The sequence below is a fragment of the Castor canadensis genome, chromosome 13, assembly GCF_047511655.1.
Source record: "Castor canadensis chromosome 13, mCasCan1.hap1v2, whole genome shotgun sequence".
Taxonomy (NCBI): Eukaryota; Metazoa; Chordata; class Mammalia; order Rodentia; family Castoridae; genus Castor; species Castor canadensis.
This window is the reverse complement of record NC_133398.1, coordinates 71215442-71239109: the sequence shown is the minus strand read 5'-3', so window position 1 is coordinate 71239109 and position 23668 is coordinate 71215442. Positions and strand designations below refer to the sequence as shown.

The 23668-nt window shown below is 38.5% G+C and overlaps 1 protein-coding gene across 7 annotated transcripts in view; it reads right to left on the bottom strand.

The window, feature by feature from the left end:
- Positions 1-23668, bottom strand: part of Pip5k1b (phosphatidylinositol-4-phosphate 5-kinase type 1 beta) — a 273611-nt gene that overhangs the window by 148140 nt on the left and 101803 nt on the right. For all 7 annotated transcript variants that reach the window (XM_074051987.1, XM_074051983.1, XM_074051981.1 and 4 more), the window contains 2 exons: positions 17713-17797; positions 14709-14777 (listed from right to left, as the gene is read on the bottom strand). In XM_074051987.1, coding sequence (XP_073908088.1) covers positions 14709-14777 — 69 coding nt within the window. In that variant the 5' untranslated portion in view covers positions 17713-17797. The remainder of the gene's footprint in view (positions 1-14708; positions 14778-17712; positions 17798-23668) is intronic.

Below are 23668 nucleotides of genomic sequence, written 5' to 3'. Positions count from 1 at the left end.
CATAGGCATTTTGCTCTTTGATGGAAAGATGCAATAGTTTAAAGATGCTTCTTCTCCCTAAATTCATTAATACATGTCCAACAAAAATTACAGCAGAAATCTTTTTAAAAGTAATGACCTCAAAATTCCAAAGTTGAATTAGAAGAGCAAATGTAAAAACATCACCAGGAATTTGTGTGTGTGTGTGTGTGGTACTGGGTTTGAACTCAGGGCCTGATGCTTACTAGGCAAGGCAGCTGCTCTACCACTTAGACAACCCTACCAGCCCCAACCAGGAAAAATTTGAAAATTAGTTGATACTATGTGCACTACAAATTATTATAATTAAAACAAGGTATTACTAGCACAAAACTGAAAAATAAGAGCAAAAATAAATCCTTGAGAGAAATATTAGCAAACCTGACTTTATTAAAGCTTTTGGGAAAAAAGTAGTAGTGACGGAGAGAGATTAATTGGTCGATGTGTACACAGTTATAATAACAGGGAATAACTTCTGGTGCTGTTTTGCAGTGAGGTGACAATTTTGTATCACATATTTCAAATAGCCTGAAGAAAGAATTTTGAATGCTCTCACCATGAATAAATGATAAATGCATGGTGTGATGGATATGCTAAGTAGTCTAATAACATTTACATGTATCAAAATATCATACTATACCCCATAAATATATACCATTATTATGCTAATTGAAAACAAAGTAAAAAAGATTTCATATCAAAAAAGTAAGCAAAATTAAAAGCTTAATTTAGGACCAGAAACGTATTTGTAACAAAAATAAAATGCCCTTATTACATAAGTAGAACTTACCAATAAAACAGCAAAACTCTAATTCTCAAAAAATACACTTTAATCCATAAAAATATTTGAAAAAAATCAAACTTAACTGGTAATAAAAATGAATTTAAATGCAAATGAACAAAAAGGCATTTCACCTACCCAGCTGGCTAAGAAGATATGTAAAAGAACACTGATCTGTATTGGTAAGGACTTGGAAAATAGGCACTCCCTTAATCAGGTGGGGGCCTCCAGAATGGGACAGCCTTTTTGAAAGGTAATTTGTTCATACTGCTAAAATGCTCATACTCTTTAACTTGGTTTCATGAGGTTCAGGTCCAAGTCCCTTGAGTTCCCTGCTCTTGCCCTGCCTAATACAACAGGTGCCCAGCTTTATCTACTGAGTGAGAGCATTGAGGAAAACAGGCACTCTGGGATCCAGAGAGCTGGAAACTATCATGCTGCTCTGTCCGTCTGGGTGTCCAGCGTGTCCTAGCCTAAGTGCTCAGGCTGAATCTGGGTCAATGAGCAGGAAGGGCATGGATACCTGTAATGTCTCCTACTTCAGGAGAAGGTTGTTTGTATATTCTTCCTCCATGGAAATGGAGGCCTGATGGTAGAGGACCGGGACCTGGTACCCCCAAACTGAGCAAATTTTACCTTGTCTTCTAGCCAGTGTATATATCCCCATTAGGGATTCTGAGGGCCAAAGGATGCCACATGGAGACATGCCGCATCTGCTCTGTGTGGCCACCTGGCTTCTGGTAAGATTCTCTCCCCTTGTCTAGATAAATCAGGAGATTTATCCTAACTGTGCATTTTCTTCCCAAAATCTCTGAGCTTACCTGAAACAATTCAGGACCTCCATTATCCCTAAAAGCACAGATTTAAAAATTAACAATATATATGTCAATAAAGTGTCCAATATTCTTTCAAAAAAAAACTTGCTTGTAAATAAACAAATTAGCCAGGCATGAAGGCTCAGATGTTTAATTCCAGCTACTCAGGAGGTGGAGATAGGAGGATCACAGTTTGAGGCCAGCCAAGGAAAAAAGTTACCAAGATCATCAACCAGTAAATTGGGTTAGGAAGCATAAATAGGAGAATCATGGTTCAGGATTGCCTGGACCAAAATTCAAGACTCTATTTGAAAAATAACTAAGGTAAAAATATCTAGGGGGGATGGCTACCACTTGGTAGAGCTCCTTCGTAGCAAGTACGAGGCCCTGAGTTCAAACCCCAGTACCACTCCTTCACCCCCAGACCAAGAAAAGAATGAATTAAAAAATGTGGAGATAAGCATCAATGGTGCTTGAATTGGCATATCACAAGTTCCAAAAAGAAATGGAAACTTTTGATATTTTTAATACATTGAATGCTTACCTGAAAAACAAAAGTTTCTTTTTACAAAACAAAATCTCAGAAGATTCCATTCTTTGATTTTGTTCTCCAACTCAGCTTCACTGCTTTAAAATCAAATTTTCATTTACAATCTTAATACACCCCTACCTTGGCTGGATGCAGTGGTTCACACCTGTAATGCCAGCTACACTAGAGGCATAGATAAGAGGATCAAGATCTGAGGCTTGTCCTGGGCAAAATCACCACCCCACAACTTATCTCACCTCTAATTGTAGATCTGGAACTGCAGGTTCCAGGATAGATCTCTCTGGAAAGTCTATGATAATTTATAATTAAGAAGAAAAAAATGATAAATCTCTTGAACACTATGTGCCAACCACTGTGTGGGACCCTAAGGATGTTAAGGTGACTGGGAGGACACTTGTTCTCCATGTTTCTGGTGCAGCAGGCAGGACATAACTGCGCACAATGATTACAGAACAAAGTCTCCGTGATATAACAGAAATAAGTGCAAGGGAAGGGGTGAATGACAGCCACTGCTGGGGGTGGGCAGGGACAATGAGAGAACTATTTGTGGAACAGAGATCTTAGAATGGGCATGATGAAAAGGAATGGGATAAAAAGAGAAAGGTGAAACATTCAGTGACCAGAGTCAAGTGTGCATCTAAGATGACCGCAGGAGATGGGTCAAGACATGCTCACTGGGAATGGACCCTAAAGGACACATATGATGTGCTATGGAATGTGGATATTTTGTATAGGTAAAAAGGCCAGTGGAAGATTATAAGGCCATGACTTGGATGGATTTGTTTGTTTTAAAAACAGAGGATGATTATCCTTTATCCAAAATGTTTGTGACCAGAAATCATTTAGATTTTGGATTGTTTCATATTATGGAATATTTGTATCTATATAATGAGATGTCATAGGGAGGGGACCCAAGTCTAAACACAAAATTGATTTATGTTTCATATACAACTCATACATAGCCTGAAGGTAATTTTATACAATATTTTTAGTGCACCTGTGTCTTGAGTGTGACCCATCACATGAGGTCATATGTGGAATTTTCTAGTTGTGGTATCTTGTCAATACTCAAAAAGTTTTGGATTTTGGAGTATTCTGGACTTCCCAATTAGGATACTCAACCTATATAGCACTTTGGAGTTGGGTCTTAAGATGTAATATCAAAATATGGCCTCCTGCTGGGGCCTTTCTCCATCTGTTTTTACCAATTCCTGCAGAGCACAACTTGACAAACTAAAGCTGAACCTCACACCTCTCCCTTGAGTTCCCAATCTACATTTTCAACCACCTATGTGATTCATCCTCTCAGTGACTTGCTGACATTCCCAAACCAAACTGTCCAGATTGGAAGACTTCGTTTTCCCTCGCCATTCCTCTCCATCTCCATCAATGGCCACAGCATCCACCCAGGAGCCCAAGCTAGAATCCTGGGATCATAAATCATTACCATCACTTCCTCAGTCCATATGCAACCCTGGACCAGTCAACATCTCAAACTTGTTCCCTTCTTTTCCTCCTAGTTTATCCTCTTAGTCTAGGCCAATGTTTATTTCTAATGTAGTACCACTGACATTAGGAGCTGATGGTTTTTGTGATGAGGGGCCATCCTGTGTATTACAGGATGTGCCTCAGCATCCCTGACAGCCCCCATCAGATGCTAGTAGCACTCCCTTTCCCCAGTTGTGACAGCATTGTCTGGTGTCCCCAGAGGGACAAAATTGACCCCAGCTGAGAACTTCTGTTCTCACCTTACTTTCCCATTCATTCTTCCTTGCTCAGAAACCTCCACCACAATGGCCTCTCCTTAGTTCCTGGAATCCAACCAGCACCTTCCTGCCTCCAGGGCTTAACAAAATGCCATTCTCTTTGCCAGAAATGCTTCTTCCTCCACTCTTTTCTCAGCTGCCTCCTTCTTATATTTGAGACTCCAGCCTCCAGGCCACCTCCTTATAGGGGCTCCCTGAATACATTACCTAAAAAGGCAGCACCCCTGCCTTTCTTTATTCTCATCATAGCAGTTGGTAATTATGAAAATGATGATTATTTCATTAAGCTTATTTTTATGGCCTTTCTTTACCAGGACAATGAAAGCATTATTAGGGCATGGACTTCATCTACGCTAGCCTCTGTTTGACCCTTAAGGCCTAGCACAGAGCCAAGCTAAAGAAATATTTGTCAACTGAATAACCAAGTACATGCACAAATAAATGTGTCTATATTCCAGGCACTAATCACACCAGAACAAACAACAAGGCCACAATATGAAAAGGTAGCCCATGAGAATTAGAATGTTACCCAGGCAACCGACATTTCAGCTCCATGTTCAATGAGCAAGTGCCCCTTGATCAGCAGTGTGGGCAGTACTACATCCTGGATGAGTACAAATCACAGATGTGAGAGTGAGGACAGTTCAGCATCTCCACTGGGACAAGCGCAGTAAGACTCTGTGGACAGCTTGAGCATTTCCTTGTAATGGAGCCCAGTGTGTGTCTGGGGGTTTCTGAGAGTAAATACAGGTTGGAGTTGTGCAGAAAAGATACAGGAAGACTGAGAATATTAATTTTCTGGTCCCTACAGAGACCACAGACCACCTTTTCTTTCTCTTCAGCAAATGTGCTGAATGTCTCAAGGACCATGGCTGCCATGCAGAGGATGGAGCTGGTTCATTTGCTTTCTTTGGTATAATAAAAGCCATGACACAGGACCAACAGATAGTGAACTGAACTCACTACAAAATGCAGGTGTACATTTGGGAGAACTTGATTCCCACATGGGAAAGTAACTTTCAAAAGAGTCTCCTAATCAACACTTCCTTTATCAAATCTGTGTTTGCTATCGAGCAGATTAATAATGAGTCATTACCCTACCAGGCAGACTTTCAAATATATTCTTCTCCTAATTTGATGATTCAAAATATGTCACACATGCCAGGTATAGCTCATTCCTTATGGTCAGTTTTGCGGTCTGCACTTAAGAAAAAATTTTTAATTACCACTGTGTCTTCTTATTTCCAGTGTCCTGCACAGTGTCCCAAAGATCTATTTGATTTTCATTTTGAAATTGCCATGTACTTTCTAGAAAAAAGGTATTCTTCAAGCTACAGTTCAGGGTCTACATCCAGGTGAGAAAAATGCTTTAAAATTGTACAATTTTATTAATTTATATTCCCCAACCCAAAAATGACTGGATTTACCTGTGACACTGGCTCCTACTCTTATAGCAAGTAGTTGAGTCCTATCATTTTCCTGTCATAGGCAGTACTGCTCTCTGGACACCAGGATTAAGACCTTGTAAAATAGGGTCTGACAGATGCTGGAGAGATACATTCAGGATTAGAATCCTAGTCTTATTCTGCCACTTACTTGCTCTGTGCTCTAGGAGTAGGTTACTTCACGTATCTGTACTCCAGTTTTCTTACCAGTAAAATGGGAGTCATAGTCAGCTGTCCCTCTGTATCCATGGGGAATTGGTTCCAGGACTCCCGTGGATACCAAAATCTACAGAAATGATGTAGTATTTGTATGTAACCTACACACATCCTTCCATATACTCTAAGTCATTTCTAGATTAGTTTTATAATGCATAATACCATGTAAATGCTACATGAAAGGAGTTGGTATACCATAGTGTTTAGGCAATTATGACAAGAGAAAAAGTTTGTATGTGACCAGTATGGATGAAATTTTTTCCGTAAATATTTTGTTGGTCGAACCCATGAATTCAGATCCCTTGGACATAGAAAGCCAAGTACATCACCTCATGAGGTTCTTATGAAGATTAAATGAATTAAGAATTCTTAAGTGTTTAGAATTGTAGCTGGCATAGACTAAATACTTAACAAGTGACAGATCTTATTATTAGCAGAGCTTCTGAAATTGTTTTTAATTGGTAATAATTATGCTTTGATTCAATGAATAAATAAAATTTGGGCCAGAATAAACTCAATGAAATTTGATAAGTAAAATTATTTATCAAATGATTCTAACCATACAACAGCAAAAATTTAGAATAAGCACAAGGTAAAATACCATATGAGTGTTTGCTAAGTACATTAAGACTAAATCCTTACTTACATTGCTCGTCTTCTTTCTCAGAATGAGAATAAGAAACATAGAATTCTACATTCATATGCTCTTATGTGACTTTTTGAGAACCACCTTAAAAGGTTCAGTTTGAAGTCCAGGCCAAGGAGAGGGGAGGCTGTGATAAAGATGGACCAGTCATAGGGGCAAGAAGGCCTGTTGGTCAGAGCAGAACCTTGCTGGCCATACTGTGCAGGAAGGCGTGCAGATCACCTGCTAATACTCAGCCTTTTCATTATAAAACAAAAGCAGCATTGTACCCTGTGAGCACGAACGACAGCTTAGATGGCTCAACTGGCTGCAGAAACACTGAGCACTTCAGTCTCCTAGACTGTCATTCATACCAAATGCAACTGTTTCAGAGCTGTTCTTGCCCCTGAAGGAAATTATATAACAGCTTTGAGTATTTTAGTTTCATCAGTGTGATGTCTATTGGAATTAGGGACTAAAAGATGGAGTGTAAGTTGATCAGAAGGCAAAAGTGCAGCAAACCTGTATGGCTGATCATATAGACGCCCTTCCAAAGTGAATGCAGAAAGAGGTCACATAACAAAGAACCAGTCAAAGAAACAGACTGATGTGAGGACTGGCTTCCTCTGTGGTTTCCATCTGAAGCTGCTGATTGTTTTTGCTTAATGATATGTAACATCTTTTTTTCCCCCTTTTGTGGGACTGAGGTTTGAACTCACGGCTTTGTGCTTACAAAGCAGGTGCTTTACTGCTTGAGCTACATCTCCAGTCCATTTTGCTCTGGTTATTTTGGAGATGGGGGTCTCGTAAACTATTTGCTCCAGCTGGCCTCAAACCATAATTCTCCTAATCTCAGCCTCCCAAGTAGCTAGGATTATGGGTGTGAGCCACTGGCACCTGGCAGTGATATTTAACATCTTGCGTAAAAGTAATAAAGGCAGACTTGAAATCATGTGCTTAAGTCAGAAAGAAGACAGAAACACATGGACTGTATGTAGAAGCTGAGGTATTTGGAGGGGGGATCCATATGGGGGATGGTTGGTAATGGCTTATGATTATACATGTTTCTAAATCTAACAGGATTATTTAATAACTCCCAATAAGCAATGCAGTTCACCTCCTTGCTGTTCAAATTAAATAACCCCATGGGTAGTCCACTATTAGAGCACATCCTTGTCCCCTGTATCAGAAGCCACCACTATGGGGAAGGACACAGTGTCCTGCTCCAGCACTCCCTGTTCCCTGTCCCACGCTAAGGTTTGATTGCAGCTGACACCAGGATGTTAAGTAACCATTTTTGCCAAGTCCAGCCCTGGGGGAGGCAGGAACTCTGCTGCCTTGCTCTGTTCCCACAGATGAATCTGGAAATCAGAGGGGGAGGGATCTTGCTCTCACTAATAAAAACAGTGACTTCACTCATATTAGTATTTCAGGTTGCCCTGTATGTGTTCACATCTGTTAAACCATTTAATCCTCATAGCACAGTATAAGCCAGTCAGGAGAGATATTCATTATACTTTATCAATGAGGAAAATTAAGATATAGATCAATGAGAAAAAAATTACCTAGGGTTATAAACTGATATCCAGCAGAGAGCTAGACTCGTGCCCCCACTCTCCTCTTTTTTTTTTTTTTTTTTTGTGGTACCAGGGATTGAACTCAGGACCCTAAGTTTGATAGGCAAGCACCCTGCCACTTGAGCCATGCTCCAGCCATAGACAACTATCCTATCTCTGCCTCCTAAGTAGTTGGGACCACAGGTGTGTAACACCACACCTGGCTTGTTATTGCAATAGGTCTACATCTTTTGCCTGGGCTGGCCTTGAACCATGATCCTTCTATCTCTGCCTCCTGAGGAGCTAGAGGGTGATATTCTCTTAAAAGGCTAGTTTAGTATTTCTATCTTAAACAAACAAAAATGTAACTTTGTTTTGTATAAAAATGGAGAACCGGAGGACAGAAAAGATACTTCCTGGGGGGTTGGTACCAGTGGGAGGGGGGAGTATAGAAGGAAAGTGTGTAGGAGGGTGAATATGGTGCCAATATTGTGTACATGTGTATGTAAATGGAAAAATCAGACCTGTTGAAACTATTCCAGGAATGGGGGGAGAGAGGATAAAGAAGAATGATGGAGAGGGTAAATTCAACTATGATATATTGTAAGAACTTCTGTAAATGTCACAATGTACTCCAGCACAATTAAAAAAAAAGTCTAGTTTAGCCAGGCACTGATGACTCAGGCCTATAATCCTAGCTACTTGGGAGGCAAAGATCAGGAGGATTGAGGTTCCAAGCCAGCCTGGACAAATAGTTCATGAGACCCTCATCTCTAAAATAGTCAGAGCTCAAGACCTTTGTACTTTGCAAGAACAAAGCCCTGAGTTCAAACCCCAGTCCCATCAAAAAAAAAAAAAAAAAAAAAAGAGGCTCCCTCTTCTTAGAGACCAGCATAGTCGCTCTTCATGACAATTGCTGCTCAACACATCACATACACAGACATCTCTGCTATGCTCCAGAGTGTAGTCACGTCAGACGGGAACAAGTTTGCTCATTTTAGGGGAGTGACTTTCTAGAATCGAAGGAAAGAATGAGTGGTCAGGGCACAGACACATGCCAGCTCCCTTTCCCTCACAAATTTTAACATGATATTTATTTAGTTTTTGAATTGGTAATACATTCACATGTTTCAAAGTTAAATATGTATATACAGGTACACAAGATGTGTTTTCTGCCAACTCAGGGCTCCCGTTTATAGAGTTCTCTGTAGAGGCAATGTCACTGGCTGTGTGTCTTCTCAGAGAGGTTATATAAAGGAGATGATATTTAAACAAATGCTTCCTCTTAGATCAAAGTGTTTCTGGCCATATTTAAAAAATAATAAAAGACATCTGTCCTTGTAATGTGGTCAGGGCCAGGCATTATTTGCTCACACCTCACTGCTTGCCTGCCTCCACAGAGAGAAGAACTGGCTGAGGCCCTGGACTGAAACACAACCAGGGTATTCAAAAATAAATTAAGAGAAGATGAAAGAAACTGAGGCAGTTGGGTCAAGGATCCCATTCTGTTTGTGTCCTGGTCTGGCCAGTATCCTACCAGACATAGTGAAAATTGGTTTAAGACTAATGGAACAAAGGCAAAAGGCCAGACCCTGCTCTGGCCCCATAGCAGAACCAGAATCCTGCAGGGGAGGTCTGTTGTGGGTAGGCCCATGAATGAGTGAGAAGCAGGAGAGGGAGGGGCCGTGGGTGAAGAAGTGGAGAAGGAGGAAAGGCAAACGGGGTAACAAACATTTCCAATGCCAGTCAGTGTCCAGGTGGCTAGGAAATGCTATCAATTCCAGGACACAAATCATGGAATCAGGACACCCTGCGGCTGACAATTTTAATCATCTCCCTGACCAAGGGCTGGTCAGTGATCAGCATCCATTACTGACCTGCCCTGCCATCTGTTGGTTTTGGAAGGGTTGGGTTGGGCTGGGCTGGGTAATTTCTTCACATTTAAAATGAAGAAGCTTGGATTTCTAGTGTCAGTATTTTACCAGAATTTATGCCATCTTTAAGGTGAACTTATACCTTGCTTCCTGCTTCCTTCTGAGTCTTTCACCATGTTATAAAGACAATACTCTCTCTCAGTCTTCACTGTAGTATTTTTCAAAAACATTCCTTTTCCTACCAGTTTTGGTGATATACACATATAATCCCAGCGCTCAGGAGGCTGAGGCAACAGGATCTCAAGTTTGAGGCCAGGCTGAGCTATTTGTATAGTGAGACTATCTCACAAAAACCAAAATTAAAAAAAAGTTTCTCCCAACTTTTCCCACCCCAATTTTATACTTGACTCTTGTCCAACTAACAGAAAAGCCTCTTGTGTCATCCCCTGACCTCATGCAACTTGAACACTGTCACTAGGCTTGTAGTCATGTCACTATCCTTCAACAATGCCATGGTACCTCCCTGCCTACAAGAACATTGTCCAACATGGCAGCTTTCAGACACATGGACCTATTTAAACTGACATTTTACTAAAATTCAGGTATACTGAGCACATTTCATATGCCCAGCAGCCACAGGTAGCTTGTGGCTACTGAGTAAGTACAGATTCTAGAACATTTTCATCGTTAGAGAAAGTTCTATTGGACAACACTGGCCTGGAACATAAAATTCAAACTCCTCAAACCTCTTCTAAGGCTTGCTGTCACTCAGAGCCAGCGCACGTTTCCCAAATTGCCTGATATCGTCCCCAAACACTGACAAAATTTTGTGCAGGCCAATCTCCTCTGGTCCTTCCCACAAGCCGTGCTTACCCCTGATCTTATGCCTGTGCTCATCATATTCCCTGTTGTGAAGACAAATAAGTATGTAAATCAGAAAGCATAGTTGCTGAAGGAGTGACAAACGCATGGAGACATCATGAAATTTTTACCCCAGAAAAAAGCTCTGGTAACTAACAAGCCTGGGGAAAGGCCCAGCAGACTGTAATGAGCTTCAAGCTTGTCAGAACTTGTGAGGTGATTAAATAAAATGCCACTGATCTTGACACTTACTCAGTACGGATTTGAGTTATTAGGTTTTTTTTCTTTCCCCTCAAACGAATTGTAAGGTCATGGGAAATAGAGACCAGTTCTTACAGGTATTTCTTTCCTGCTTCACTTTTATACCAACAGAGGGTCAGAAGTGGCAAACTGGCTATAGTTTGTGGGACAGATATGTTCCCCAGGACTGTTGTTTTGTCCAGAATATGTGTTTTTAAAGCTTTCAGTTTAGTTGTTAATTTAAAAAAATTGGGAGATTTCACATCAAAATCCTTATTTCTGGTTTCCTAAAAAATCAGAGTATGTGGCAGGCCTGGGTGAGCATTCAAGCACAGCTCGCTTAGCCAAGCTGACTGCCACCTGCCTCTCAAGGAAGCCGTATTCTCATGATGGTTCCCTACTTACATCACTCCCTTGTTTCCTGCCTGGCCCCTGCAGACTTTTGTATTTACAACTCTAGTGGAAGATATTCAGTCAATTAACCAAGAATGGAAATACTAGACTCTGTAAATAAAATACAGGCAGGCAGCCCTTAATGCCTGTCTTAATGGTACCATGTTTGCTTTAAGGAGCTAAAATCAAACTTCTTATTTTAGCCCTTAGCTGAAGGACATTAACCTTGTGGACTGATTTGGCTGTTTTTCCTGGGTTTGCCAAGAACTGATAATGGATCAGAGAAATGGTCAACTGGAAGAACAAAAAAGCAGCAGCCTAAGCAATCATGTGGAAAAATCAAGACACTGAGTATATAAGATTGTTCCATGAACACCAAGTGTTCCCTAAACGCACATGGAAATCATGACACTTGATGCCGAGTGTTGCTGGCAGCTGCCCAATAAATCTGAGGTTTCATATAGAAACCTCAAGCTAGCCAATGAACCCTAGCCCATGTTGGATTCTCTTTTTGTGATCAACTTATATAGACTGTTGTGTCTGACACCTGTTTTCATGTCTTGCTTCCTCTCCAATCAACTGCAAGCTCCATATAGACTCCTTTGGTATCTTTCTTGTCTCTAGCACAATAGATGGGAGGCCGGGCCTTTAATCCTGAACCCATGGTTCAGTCCTAGAAAAAACACAGTGTTTCTCCAAAACCCTTAATGGTCAGAGCTTCAGGACAGAAAAAAAAAAATAACGTTAAGGTATGTGTAAGAAGACATAAGTCAATAAAATGCATGGTGGCCTTGGTGCCACACATCTAGTCTGTGAGCTGTCATTTCTAGTTTCTTTGTCATCTGTCCATTTGCAAAGCAAAACTTTTATGCTTTCATTAGGGTTATGAGTAAAAATGTTAAGATACAGGAACAACTTGTGCATCATGTTGATGGAGACAGGGAGCTAAACTACCTGTCTTCAGTACCATTAATCCAGTCACCTAGAATTTCTTCCATCGTGGCATTTGTCCATGTTGTCTGAAAGAATGCCACAGATTCTCCCTGCTGTCTTTAACTCAAGATTCATTAAGAATATATCTATAACTAATATAAGACTCAGCATAACTAGGAAATGTGGTTAATGTGACATAAAAAGTATCCTCATGAACTTCCCCAGGCTTATAAAAGACACATTTCTTCTCCAGATGTATACAAACCATATGTTTAGTAATGATGCTCAAGTTATGCTGAGAAACAATGTCTCACTTATCATCTGGTTTCCAGAATGTATGTTTCCCTTAGTTCTAAACGACGACTAATATTTGCATATCTCTTGCTTATGACAATTTTCCCATTCTCAAATTTGCTCAAAACTAACACTCACTGGTGTCCCCTTTTCTAGCTCCAAGTTCTTTCATCTGGGAAATGGTTTATCTAGTGCTAGAGATAATCACATTTTCAAGAGTGTGCATTTTCATTTCACTTAATTCCGTCATTAACACCTTCACCAGTTTGAGGATTGTGTTGCTTAATGGAAAAGAATTAAACTGAATAATTTAGTTGTGCTTTGATCCATCAGTAAAGCAACCTTGCTGTGTGACTCAACAACACGTTTATTGAGGGCTCAGGTTTCAGATAATATGCTGTATTTTTGGGGTGCTTTTGTTAAAGGGGCCACTTACCTTCCCCTGCTTCACTTATGTTTAAGATCAAAGGTTATCTAAAAGAGCTCCATGCTATTCCATGTTCTAAAGCATTGTTGGTGTTTTGTTTCGTAAGTGTGTACTAAGTTCCTTAACTTTCCTCAGACACTTTTAATTCACTGGAAGTATTTGTTATCATAGCACTTGATTTTCAGTTTTTACAACTTTTGCAAACATCCTGTGAAAGACATTAATGAGAATCCTTACTAGAATGTTATTGATAATCCGCTTTGGTAAATTCTGTGGCAGGGCACACTTACAGACCAAGAAGGCATGATCACCTTCTCCGGTACTATACTTGCATCACAAAGGAAGTCTTAGGTCAAAATCCAGTCAAGGATCTCTGTGCCCTTTTGTGCTGACTTAGAATAATATCTTGAACTGACCCGAAGTCATGACAGGTTAGCAATTTCACCACCTCTACACTTGATCTCATGCTTGACTGAATTTACGCAGTCTTGGGTAAATGAGATAAGATTTGGTTTTCTGTGTGTAGAAATAATAGTGTATTGATTGTTACCTTTGGCCAGATGCACAAATTTCATACAGTATAACATGACATTTCTGAGCTCTTCACCCTGCATTTCCCGAGCCACACCATCACTTTGGATGACAACCTCTTTATATCTCTAGGTTTGGCCGAATAGAAAAGTCAGATGAAAAAGGTATACCAGGAAAAAGGTCATATTCTCCTACATCAAAACTGAATGGGAAATGTATCATGTTAGTCCTGTGATCTGAATATGTGGTCAGACCAGATGGTTCAAGTGCTTTTTGACAAAACTTCCTGTTAACTATCCATCAAAGTACAAAGGGGAAAAAGAAAAATTAAGACACAATAAACCTTCAATACTCAAACTCCTACTCTCGAAAGGGCAAGAATTTTTAAAACCTATCATGTATACAGTCAGTCAGCTGTATCAGGTGCTTGGGGACATATTCTACCCAGTAATGGTTTTGTACAGTAGCTTGCTTGCTTTCTCGGAGCCAAGAATTTATCAGATTCAAAGACAGGTAAGGGAAGATACACTGGGAAGTCTGGAAAAAGAAATCTGTGTGACATGAATTAAAGAGATGAAATGTGAAAGGCTCCAAAGGGGGGGGGGGAATAGCATTTCACACTTCATATTTGTTTAAAATTCAAAGGTAGAAGATGTGTAAAATTTTGGTGGCAAGCAGTAAGTCAATTAAAGTGTTCATACGGGACACAGACTAGTGTATCCCTTTAAGAGTCTGCTTCTTAGAAATAAGAAGTGTCTTTAAATAACTACTCAATTGTGTAGATCATGTCTCCCAAAATAGCTAGGCCCCGATCCTTTGGACCTAGCGAATGTTATGTTATATGGCAATGAGCAGTTAAGGCTGGGAACATTAAGGTTACTGCTCTGCTGACTTTAAGAAAAAGAAATTACCTTGGATAACCCAAGGGGGCTTGATGTGATCACACGGATCCTCTGGAGTGTCAGAGCTATATAGCCAGGAAAGACCCCTGATGACTGCTGGCTTTGAAGCGAAAGGGAGGTCATGATACAGGGACTATGGGAGGCCTCTAGGAACGGGACAGAAGAAGGAAATAGACTATCCCCTAGCTCTTCTGGAAGGAATGCAGCTCTGCAAGACACCAGTCAGACCCTGTTAGACTTCTGAACTTCAGAACTATAGATAATACATGGGTTGTTCAAGCCACCAATTCTGTGCCAAGTAGGTGTAACAAAAACAAGAAAGACAGTAACTCAATTGCTTTGAAGGAAGAGGAAGCCACTAACAATATTAACCAAACAGTACCAACAATATTGTAACAATATCAGTATAACAATATTAGTGCCAAACAGTAGAACAGTAGTGGTCCTCTTTTTGAGGGAAGACAGAAAATAATACACTCACCTTTTTATAGGTTTTTTCTTCATTTTGTTTGCCAGGTGCTGCGTCTCCATTTTCAGCAGCTGACGACATCTACAAGGGAAAGAATATTCTCGTTTGAATTTAAATGCTACTGTGAGGTACAGCATACTAAAAAGTACTGTTTACTACAAGATACATTTTAAAACTTTTTGTTGCTGTTACTACGGTTGTTTTGAAGAAAGAAAGAAAACCACAGAATAGTAAAAAGAAAAAAAGCTGTATTCCTTAATCTTTCCAAAATAATTCTTCATTTATAAATCATTTTGGTTGTATACTTAACTCTGTAAGCTCAAAGAAAGAGGCTGTAGAAGGCCAAACCCATATAGTTTCTTCCTATAAAGCCATTTAAAATTTATTTTTTGTTCTGGTTATAATTGCTCACTATGAAAATACCTGGAAAGTACCAAAAATATGAATCAGAAAAAAAGTCACTCTTAATTCTATTTCCTTTAAGCAACTTCACTATTCACATTTTAGCATATTTGTTTTTTCCTCTTGTTCTATGCATTTTACATGAAAAATGTAATACCATCTTACTCACTGAGTATTGTTGTAATAATCAGGTTCCCATTTGACGACAAAAATTTCATTGCAAGAAGAATTTTTTTTGAATTGCAATATATACCACCGTGTGAACCCCATGAGTGTCAGTACTTTAGTTAATAGTGCTAATATTGACAAATAGTTGAGGGGGTTCAGGGGTTTGCTTCTGCAAATAATATAATAATTATTTTGTGCTTACATCTTTGTCCAGCTTTATGTTTTCTTGGACTAGATTCCTGGAACTACCATCATCATCATGCCAGGTTATTAAAATTTTAAAGCTCTTATTACATAGTGCTGTTTTTTCCCAAGAATATACCCATTCATAGTTAAGTTAGCAGTGAGGAGGAGCTTGTTTTATTATATACTCAGCAATGATTACTATCATTTTAGATATCTGTTAATTTGACAGATGAAAGAAAGCTGAGAGCCAACTTTAATCTGCATCTTTGAAAATTTTCTCCTCATTTTTAATTCCTTCATCTGAACTTCCATTGCTTTTTACCTTCTTTATCTTTCTTCATCTGAGTTTCCATTGCTTTCCCAATCTTTCTGCTAGGGTTTTAGTGTTCTGGTTATTGACTTTTACCCATCATGATTACTAGTGTTTGTGATTTTTAATCTTTAAGGTTATTAATCTACTTTCAAGCACATTATTAATATTTTCACATTGTTGTGTGCCTTTTCATTTGTTTCATAATTATGGCACAGAGAAGTTTTAGTTTTTTTACATAATAAAATTATCTTTGTATTTTTCCCAATGCTTTTAGATAAAATACTTTTTCCTGTTGAGAGATATGAGGTGTTCAAACATGTGTTTCTCTCACTTTTCCCTAAGACTTTCATATTTAACTTCAAATTCATCTGAAATTTCTAAGCCAGTTAGTTCTGTGATAAATAAGGGTAACTGCATAATCAGGAAGCCTCCATTTTTAAGGGTCTTAGCTTAAGTTGCATGAAGGACATTCAATACACCAAGGAGGGATAAAATTTCTGATATTCTCAATGCTTTTGAAGCATAGTTTAAATCCTGGGCTTTTAGTAAATGTAGTGATTGCTACACTAAAGAATCCACCAGTCATTTCTCTGCACTGGAACTAAATGATTGCATTTACCCTGATACCATAGAGTAAATGTGGCTAGAGCCATCCACGGCAAGCCCACCTCACCACACCTACGACTACCAACAAACTACCCTTTGACCCTCTTTATTTTTTAGCTCTGTCTGTGTCCCTTTAACCTGTCCATATTAGAACAGCTATTTCACAAACTACTGTTTCCCACTGTGTCTGCTTGTTTCTAGTCTCTGTACAATAACATTTGGTGAGTTATGAATAAAAATACTAAGAAAATTTAAATGCATGAAAGGCTTTATAATATCAGCTCAGGATTAAAAAAAACAACAAAAAAACCAACCGTCAGCTGCTCACTAGAGTCAAGAGAAGAAGACCTTCCTGAAGAATGCCACTTTAGCAATTTCAGTTCTAATACTTTGCAGCTTTTAAAATGGAAACATTTCAAGAGAGACTCTGAAGTGTGCTTGAAAAACAATCCCAATGAGAAATTGATTAAACGGCATGAGTGAAGGCTGGGTGATGAGGTGGTCTCAAAATATTTTTTTTTTATCACTTTTAAATCACCCCTGACTGTACAGTAGGGAAGAGGTGGGAGAAAATGGGTGAACTTTCATTTTAAAGACTCAGTTCCTTTTAAGGAGCACAAAACAGATAATGATAATAAAGTAGGGGCATGAGCTATCACCTGGATTCAAAGCTGTTTCTTCCCCCCCCACCCCATAGAATGATGTTTGACAAAGGTCACATGGTCCTATTAACCAGGGACCTCTGGGTAGGAGAGGCAAATGAGACACTTGTGGACAGGCAGGTAAACTGCAAAAGACTGCTAAGATAGTCACAGTGTTGATAAATATTATGTTCCACACCACTTACAGTGTGTCATTTGCAACTGTAACAGTCAAGGTAAGTATAGATCAAAACCACTGTTTCTAAAAATGTTAGAATCATATATATATTTCTATGTACAGATAAGAGGTATGAGGAAAGACATTATCAGAAGTACTGGTGATTATCTATATATGAAAAGATTATAAATGAATTAGGTTTTCATTTTTAATATTTTTCTATATTCTCCAAATATGCATTTAAAAATAAGAAAAATACTCTTACTATTAAAAATGTGAGCACACACAGTAATTAATGGCAGAGACCTCATCTCCCAGGTTTTGTCCCTTCAGCCATGCTGACATTCACAGAATTTCCATTTTCTAGTTGCTTGATGTTTGTTTTAAATTTGGTAATGTGGAAGTTAGTGGTCATAAACTAGATAGTAGTTTTGCACATTTGTAAATCACTGTACATAAAAAGGTAAGGCTGTGTACTGTGTCCATCAGAATTAGTTAAAAATGTAGACTGCATTTCCTTACCTTTGAAAAGGAAATGGCAAGTCATCTGTAGTTGGTACTGATGGTTGGCCTACTCATTGTTGAAACTGTTTTCTTTCCCAGGTTCCTGTTAAAATGGAAATCACTGGTCAGTATTTATTCATATCCTGACTTCATTTCCCCAAAACGATCAGAAGTGGCTACATGGATGTGTTCAATGCAAACACTTGAAGTTTACATAAAGAAGGGAAGGCATACAGGGAAAGAAAGAGGTGGGCAACAGGACGATTCCAGTGATGTGGGTGATGCGTAGAAAATAAGCCGCGTGACCGGTACAGTGCTGAATAAACTGTAGTCTCTAATTTGACTGTGAGATTCCTAGTTGCCACAGCACAGGATGACACAATCATCTGCCTCATGTCCAATGCCCAACAGATAAAAGCAGACCAATTGCTCAAATGAGCCACAAGTATTAGGGGACCGAGACTGGAGTGTACATTTCTCCAGTGGGTTTTCATACAGGAGACTCCGCTTGACATGTGGACAATATTTCAATATTATCAACTGTGATTTATGTCAGAGTTGCTTAGATGATACAACTTCAAAGAATAGTTCAACAAATCTCTTTTTTATGTTTTATGCAGAAAAGGCATTCATTGTAATCAGTGTGTGTGTGTGTGTGTGTGTGTGTGTGTGTGTGTATGTGTGTATGTGTGTGTGTGATAGTGGAGATTGAACCAAGGGCATCACACATGTTAAGCAAGTGCTCTACCACTGAGCTATATCCTAACCCTTTTTATTTTGAGGCAAGGCCTCATTAAGTTGCCCGGGTGGCCCCAAAATTGCAATCCTCCTGCTTCAGCTTCCCAAGTAGCTGGTGTTACTGGGGTGCATCACCACTTCTGGCTGGTAATCAACTTCTAAAATACAGAGAGGTATAAAAATAAATCAGGTCCTACCCTTATCTTCCCTTGTTCCAGAGATAGCCAATGTTAACAGTTTGTTGTATAGCTTTTCAAAATCTCCCCTGTATGCGTACATACACACACACACACACACACACACACACATACACACACTCACACATATTCTGCCACCTGGCTTTTCCCAGTATAGATTTATTTTCAAATCTATGCATCTACCCCATTTAAAAATAACTGCATAATACTCCACAAGATGGACACACCATCATTTGCATCATTTGACCAACCACTCCCTATAGCTGAACATTCAGACTGTTTTCAGAAACAGAGTAGGAATAAACAGCAATAGTCAAACATTTTTAATGTTCTAGTGCTTCTATTTCTATGTGAAAAAATCTTGAAAGTGGAATTATGGGTCAAATGTGATGAGCACATTAACTATTTAAATGACTACTGCTACACTTCTTTCTGTAAGAAGGTCCAGGAGCCAGTCCAAGAGTGCACAAAGAGTACCCGCTTACTGACATACTTATCAGCACTGGATTGTCACCATCTTTAAAACTGTTTGCCAACCTGAGGAGATCACAGCATCTCAGATGTTTTAATTCACGTTTTATCACTATTAATGAGATAGCAAACCCTTTTCATGGGTTTTTTTGGTGATTTACATTTTTCAGTTCATGCCCTTTGCCTATTTTTACACTGGATTGTCTATCTTTTTTCTTTTATGATCAATTTTTAAGATCTCTTACTGTATTAAACATTAACTCTGTCACATGGATTGCAAACTATTGTTCTTTGTTTATGGAGTATTCTCCTGTAGACATTTTTAATGTTTGCATGGTCAGATTTGCCAATTTGTCCCTTATGGATTATGGGTTTACTGTCTTGCAATTTTTGCTGTATGGGTTATGGAAGACGGCGTCCCCTAACCTGGTGTTATACATGTATCCTCCCATATTCCTTAGCTAATACACTGTTTTAAAAGCAGTTACGTAACAGTATGCTCTGATGCCTTCTGGTACAAGCTGTATTTGAGACAAGCAATAAGGACATAAAGGAGATACCTGTAATAGTGTCCTTGTGAACTGTATACTTTATCCTTTAAAAATATTTTTTTCTTATGCAATAATTTTAATCTTGACTCCCATTGTAGTTGATAGTAATGTACCCATTCCTGCTTGTCTCTTATTTGCATATCCTTAACACACTTATTAATTTTCAACGTTTTAAAAGCTGTTTCACTTTGAATTCCCAAACTATTGTTCTTTCAAATTTGGTAATTTTCTCACATTTACATATTTATCTAGTCTTTAAAATCATGTTGAATGATCTGACTACACCTATATCCTCCATGCTGGAATTCTGACTACAACTTTATAAAACTTATATACGAATTTGGAAAGGATTGTTATCTTCAGAATTTTAAGTTTTTCACCCAAAAAGATGATATAACTCTCTCTTTCTTGAAAATCTTTTACTATCATCTTATAGAGCTTTTTGTATTTGTCATATGTTTTACTAAATTCACTCCTAGATGTTTTCATTTTTTATTCTTTTAAATAGCGACTCTTGTCTATTTGCATTCCTAACCATTTACTAATTCATATAAAGAAAAGTAACTGGATTTTGTCTATTATCTTTCACCCAGTCATTTTAGCAAATTCTTTTGTAGTATTCTAAAAGATTTTAGCAGGAGTCTCAGTAATATCACCTGCAATAGTTTTACAGTTTATTGCAATTTGTTTATTGTTACATTCACTCAACTTCTAAGACAATGTTGAGTCATAACGTTTGAATAACAGTAGTGCCAGACACTTAAAACATAATCTTTCAGTAGTCACCTCATGATATTTTAGTTGGTGTAGAAATGTGGTAGATTCTTTCTGCATTTCCAAATTTACTTTCAGTTTTTATTAGGAATGTCTACAGAAATGTATCAAATGTGTTTTTAAGGCATCAGTTGATATAATCATACAAGTGTTCTTTATTCTGCTCTATACTCTACCAATGCAAGGTTTATTTATACAAATAAACTTTAAGTTCATTTTGATTTGTTAATAGCTTCAAAAGGACATACTCATGAGTGATGTTGGACCATTGTGGTTCTGACTTTATCTGGTTTTAATATTAAGAATTGATATCTTTCAGAAAATTAGAGGGCTGTATCTTTTTATACGTATTCAGTTTTTGTCATATAATAATTAATCTCTTGGGATTTATAACTTATCTTTGGATCAAATTTTGCTAATTTATAATTTGTTCAAAAACCACCAATTTCCTTTACATTTTTAAGTTTATTGCTATACAGTTGTACATAGTATTGTCTTGGTAAATTCTTTTCATCCTGTTAGGCTCCGAGTGACTGTGCATCCCTAATGCTGTATGTATGTGTCTATCTTTCTACTATTGATTTATCTTTTTAAAATCAGATTTCTCCTTTTTTTTGTTTTGTGACCATTTTCACTAATTTTACTGTTAACAATTTTACATTTACTATTAACAATTCCTTTTTATGAAGACTTTTAAAATTTCTTAGATACAATTCTTAGTTTATCATTGATCTACCATTTGAGCCAGCAATACTACTCTTGGGGATATACCCAAAAGACTGTGACACAGGTTACTCCAGAGGCACCTGCACACCCGTGTTTATTGCGGCACTATTCACAATAGCCAAGTGATGGAAACAGCCAAGATGCCCCACCACTGATGAATGGATTAAGAAAATGTGGTATCTATACACAATGGAATTTTATGCAGCCATGAAGAAGAACGAAATGTAAATGGATGGAATTGGAGAACATCATTCTGGGTGAGGTTAGCCTGGCCCAAAAGACCAAAAATCGTATGTTCTCCCTCATATGCGGACATTAGATCAAGGGCAAACACAACAATGGGATTGGACTTTGAGCACATGATAAAAGCGAGAGCACACAAGGGAGGGGTGAGGATAGGTAAGACACCTAAAAAATTAGCTAGCATTTGTTGCCCTTAATACAGAGAAACTAAAGCAGATACCTTAAAAGCAACTGAGGCCAATAGGAAAAGGGGACCAGGAACTAGAGAAAAGGTTAGATCAAAAAGAATTAACCTAGAAGGTAACACACATGCACAGGAAATTAATGTGAGTCAACTCCCTGTATAGCTATCCTTATCTCAACCAGCAAAAACCCTTGTTCCTTCCTATTATGGCTTATGCTCCCTCTACAATAAAATTAGAAATAAGGGCAAAATAGTTTCTGCTGGGTATTGAGGGGGTAGGGGGGAGAGAGAGGGGGCGGAGTGGGTGGTAAGGGAGGGGATGGGGGCAGGGGGGAGAAATGACCCAAGCCTTGTATGCACATATGAATAATAAAATAATAAAAAAAATTCTTGGTTTATTTTCCATTCTTTAAAAAAGATAGCAAAAGCATTTAGGCTACAAAGTATTCCTGCATATCTTAATAACTTCCCCTTAAGTTTTGATATAAAGCATTTAATTTAATTTCTAGATAATCCATCACTTTTTATTTTATTTCCAGTTTCATTTAGGAATCATCTATAAGACTGTTTCTTAATTTCAAACATTTACATTTTATTTATTTATTTATTTTTCATTATTTTTCAGCACTGGATCAAAAATTGGATAAGAAAAATACTTCCCCTTACCCTCCGAACTCTTTTTTTTCACTATGACTATAGAAATAGAAGTGAAAAATACACATTTTCTGCTTATTGAGCACAAATGCCCTATTGCATTATTAACCTATGTCATTATTTGTCTACTATGCCAAATTATGAGAGACATACCAAAATTTCCTAAAAGGACTGATTATAGTTTTATCATGTTTTTTATTTCTATTTCTCTTTTGTCTGTGTTTCATAACTGCATTGGTCAGTGAATAAAGGAAATGCCTTTACCCTTAAAAACGTCTGGTTTTTTGTTTTTCTGTTTATTTTGAGATAGGGTCTTGCTATGTACCCCAGACTGGCCTTGAACTTGTGATCCACCTGCCTCAGTCTCCCAGGTGCTGAAATTGAAGGTATGCACCACCATGCCCAGCTTAAGTGTTTTTATAATAGATTTTGCTCAGAGTTATCTTTCTACTTTTAAGTCATCATCATCACTATTATTATTTTGTGGTGCTGCTGATCAAACCCAGGGCCTTACTCATGCAAGGCAAGCACTCTACCACTGAGATACACCCCCAGCAACATTTTTATTTTAAACACCAAAACAATTGTATGCCACCCCCATTACCCAAACATTTTTCTTTTGGTCTACTGTGGTAGACACAGATACATATCATTTAGATCATTCTCTGAGGAGGGACAACTGTCTCCCATTAGGAGTGTCATCAGATGCTTTCAGCTGACAGTTCCTTCTGGGTCTGCCTTTTGGAAGTCACTCACCCTAGGTCATGATCTTCTTGGGGCAGCCACTTCCTGTCTGTGACCAAATGACAGGGTAGCATTTTTCCCCACAGAGGCAGCCCAGTCTGTGTGGCTCCTGCCTGAGAATCTGACTTTGTGCTCCTTCCATCCTCCTTCCACAGTTGTATTAGCTTCCTAGGGTTGCTCTTACAAACTACTACAGATTACATGCCTTAAAATAGCAGAATATTTTCTTTAAGTTCTGGAGGCTGGAAATCCAAAATCAAAGTACTAGAAGGTCCATGCTCCCTCTGAGGCTCCAGACAGAATCTTCCTTGCCGCTCCCTAGCTTCCAGTGGTGGCCATCCCTCTTTGGTGTTCCTTGACTTATAGCCACATCACTCCAATCTTGGCCTCTGTCACCAGATAGCATTCCACTTCTGTGTCCTGTCTACACGTGACATTATCCTCTTCTTATAATGACACCAGTCATACTGTGTTAGGACCTACCCTCATGACCTCACCTTAACTTGAGTATATCTGCAAAGACTGTTCCCAAAGAAAAATTGCATGCACAAGTACTGGAAGTTAGGACTTAAACATATCCTTTTGGGGAACAAAATTAAACTCATTATATAAGTGTTAAATCCTAATCAATATTATGCACCCAAAACTGTCCTGGTCCCTGCTCTCAGAGAACCCAAACTGTAACATCTGTT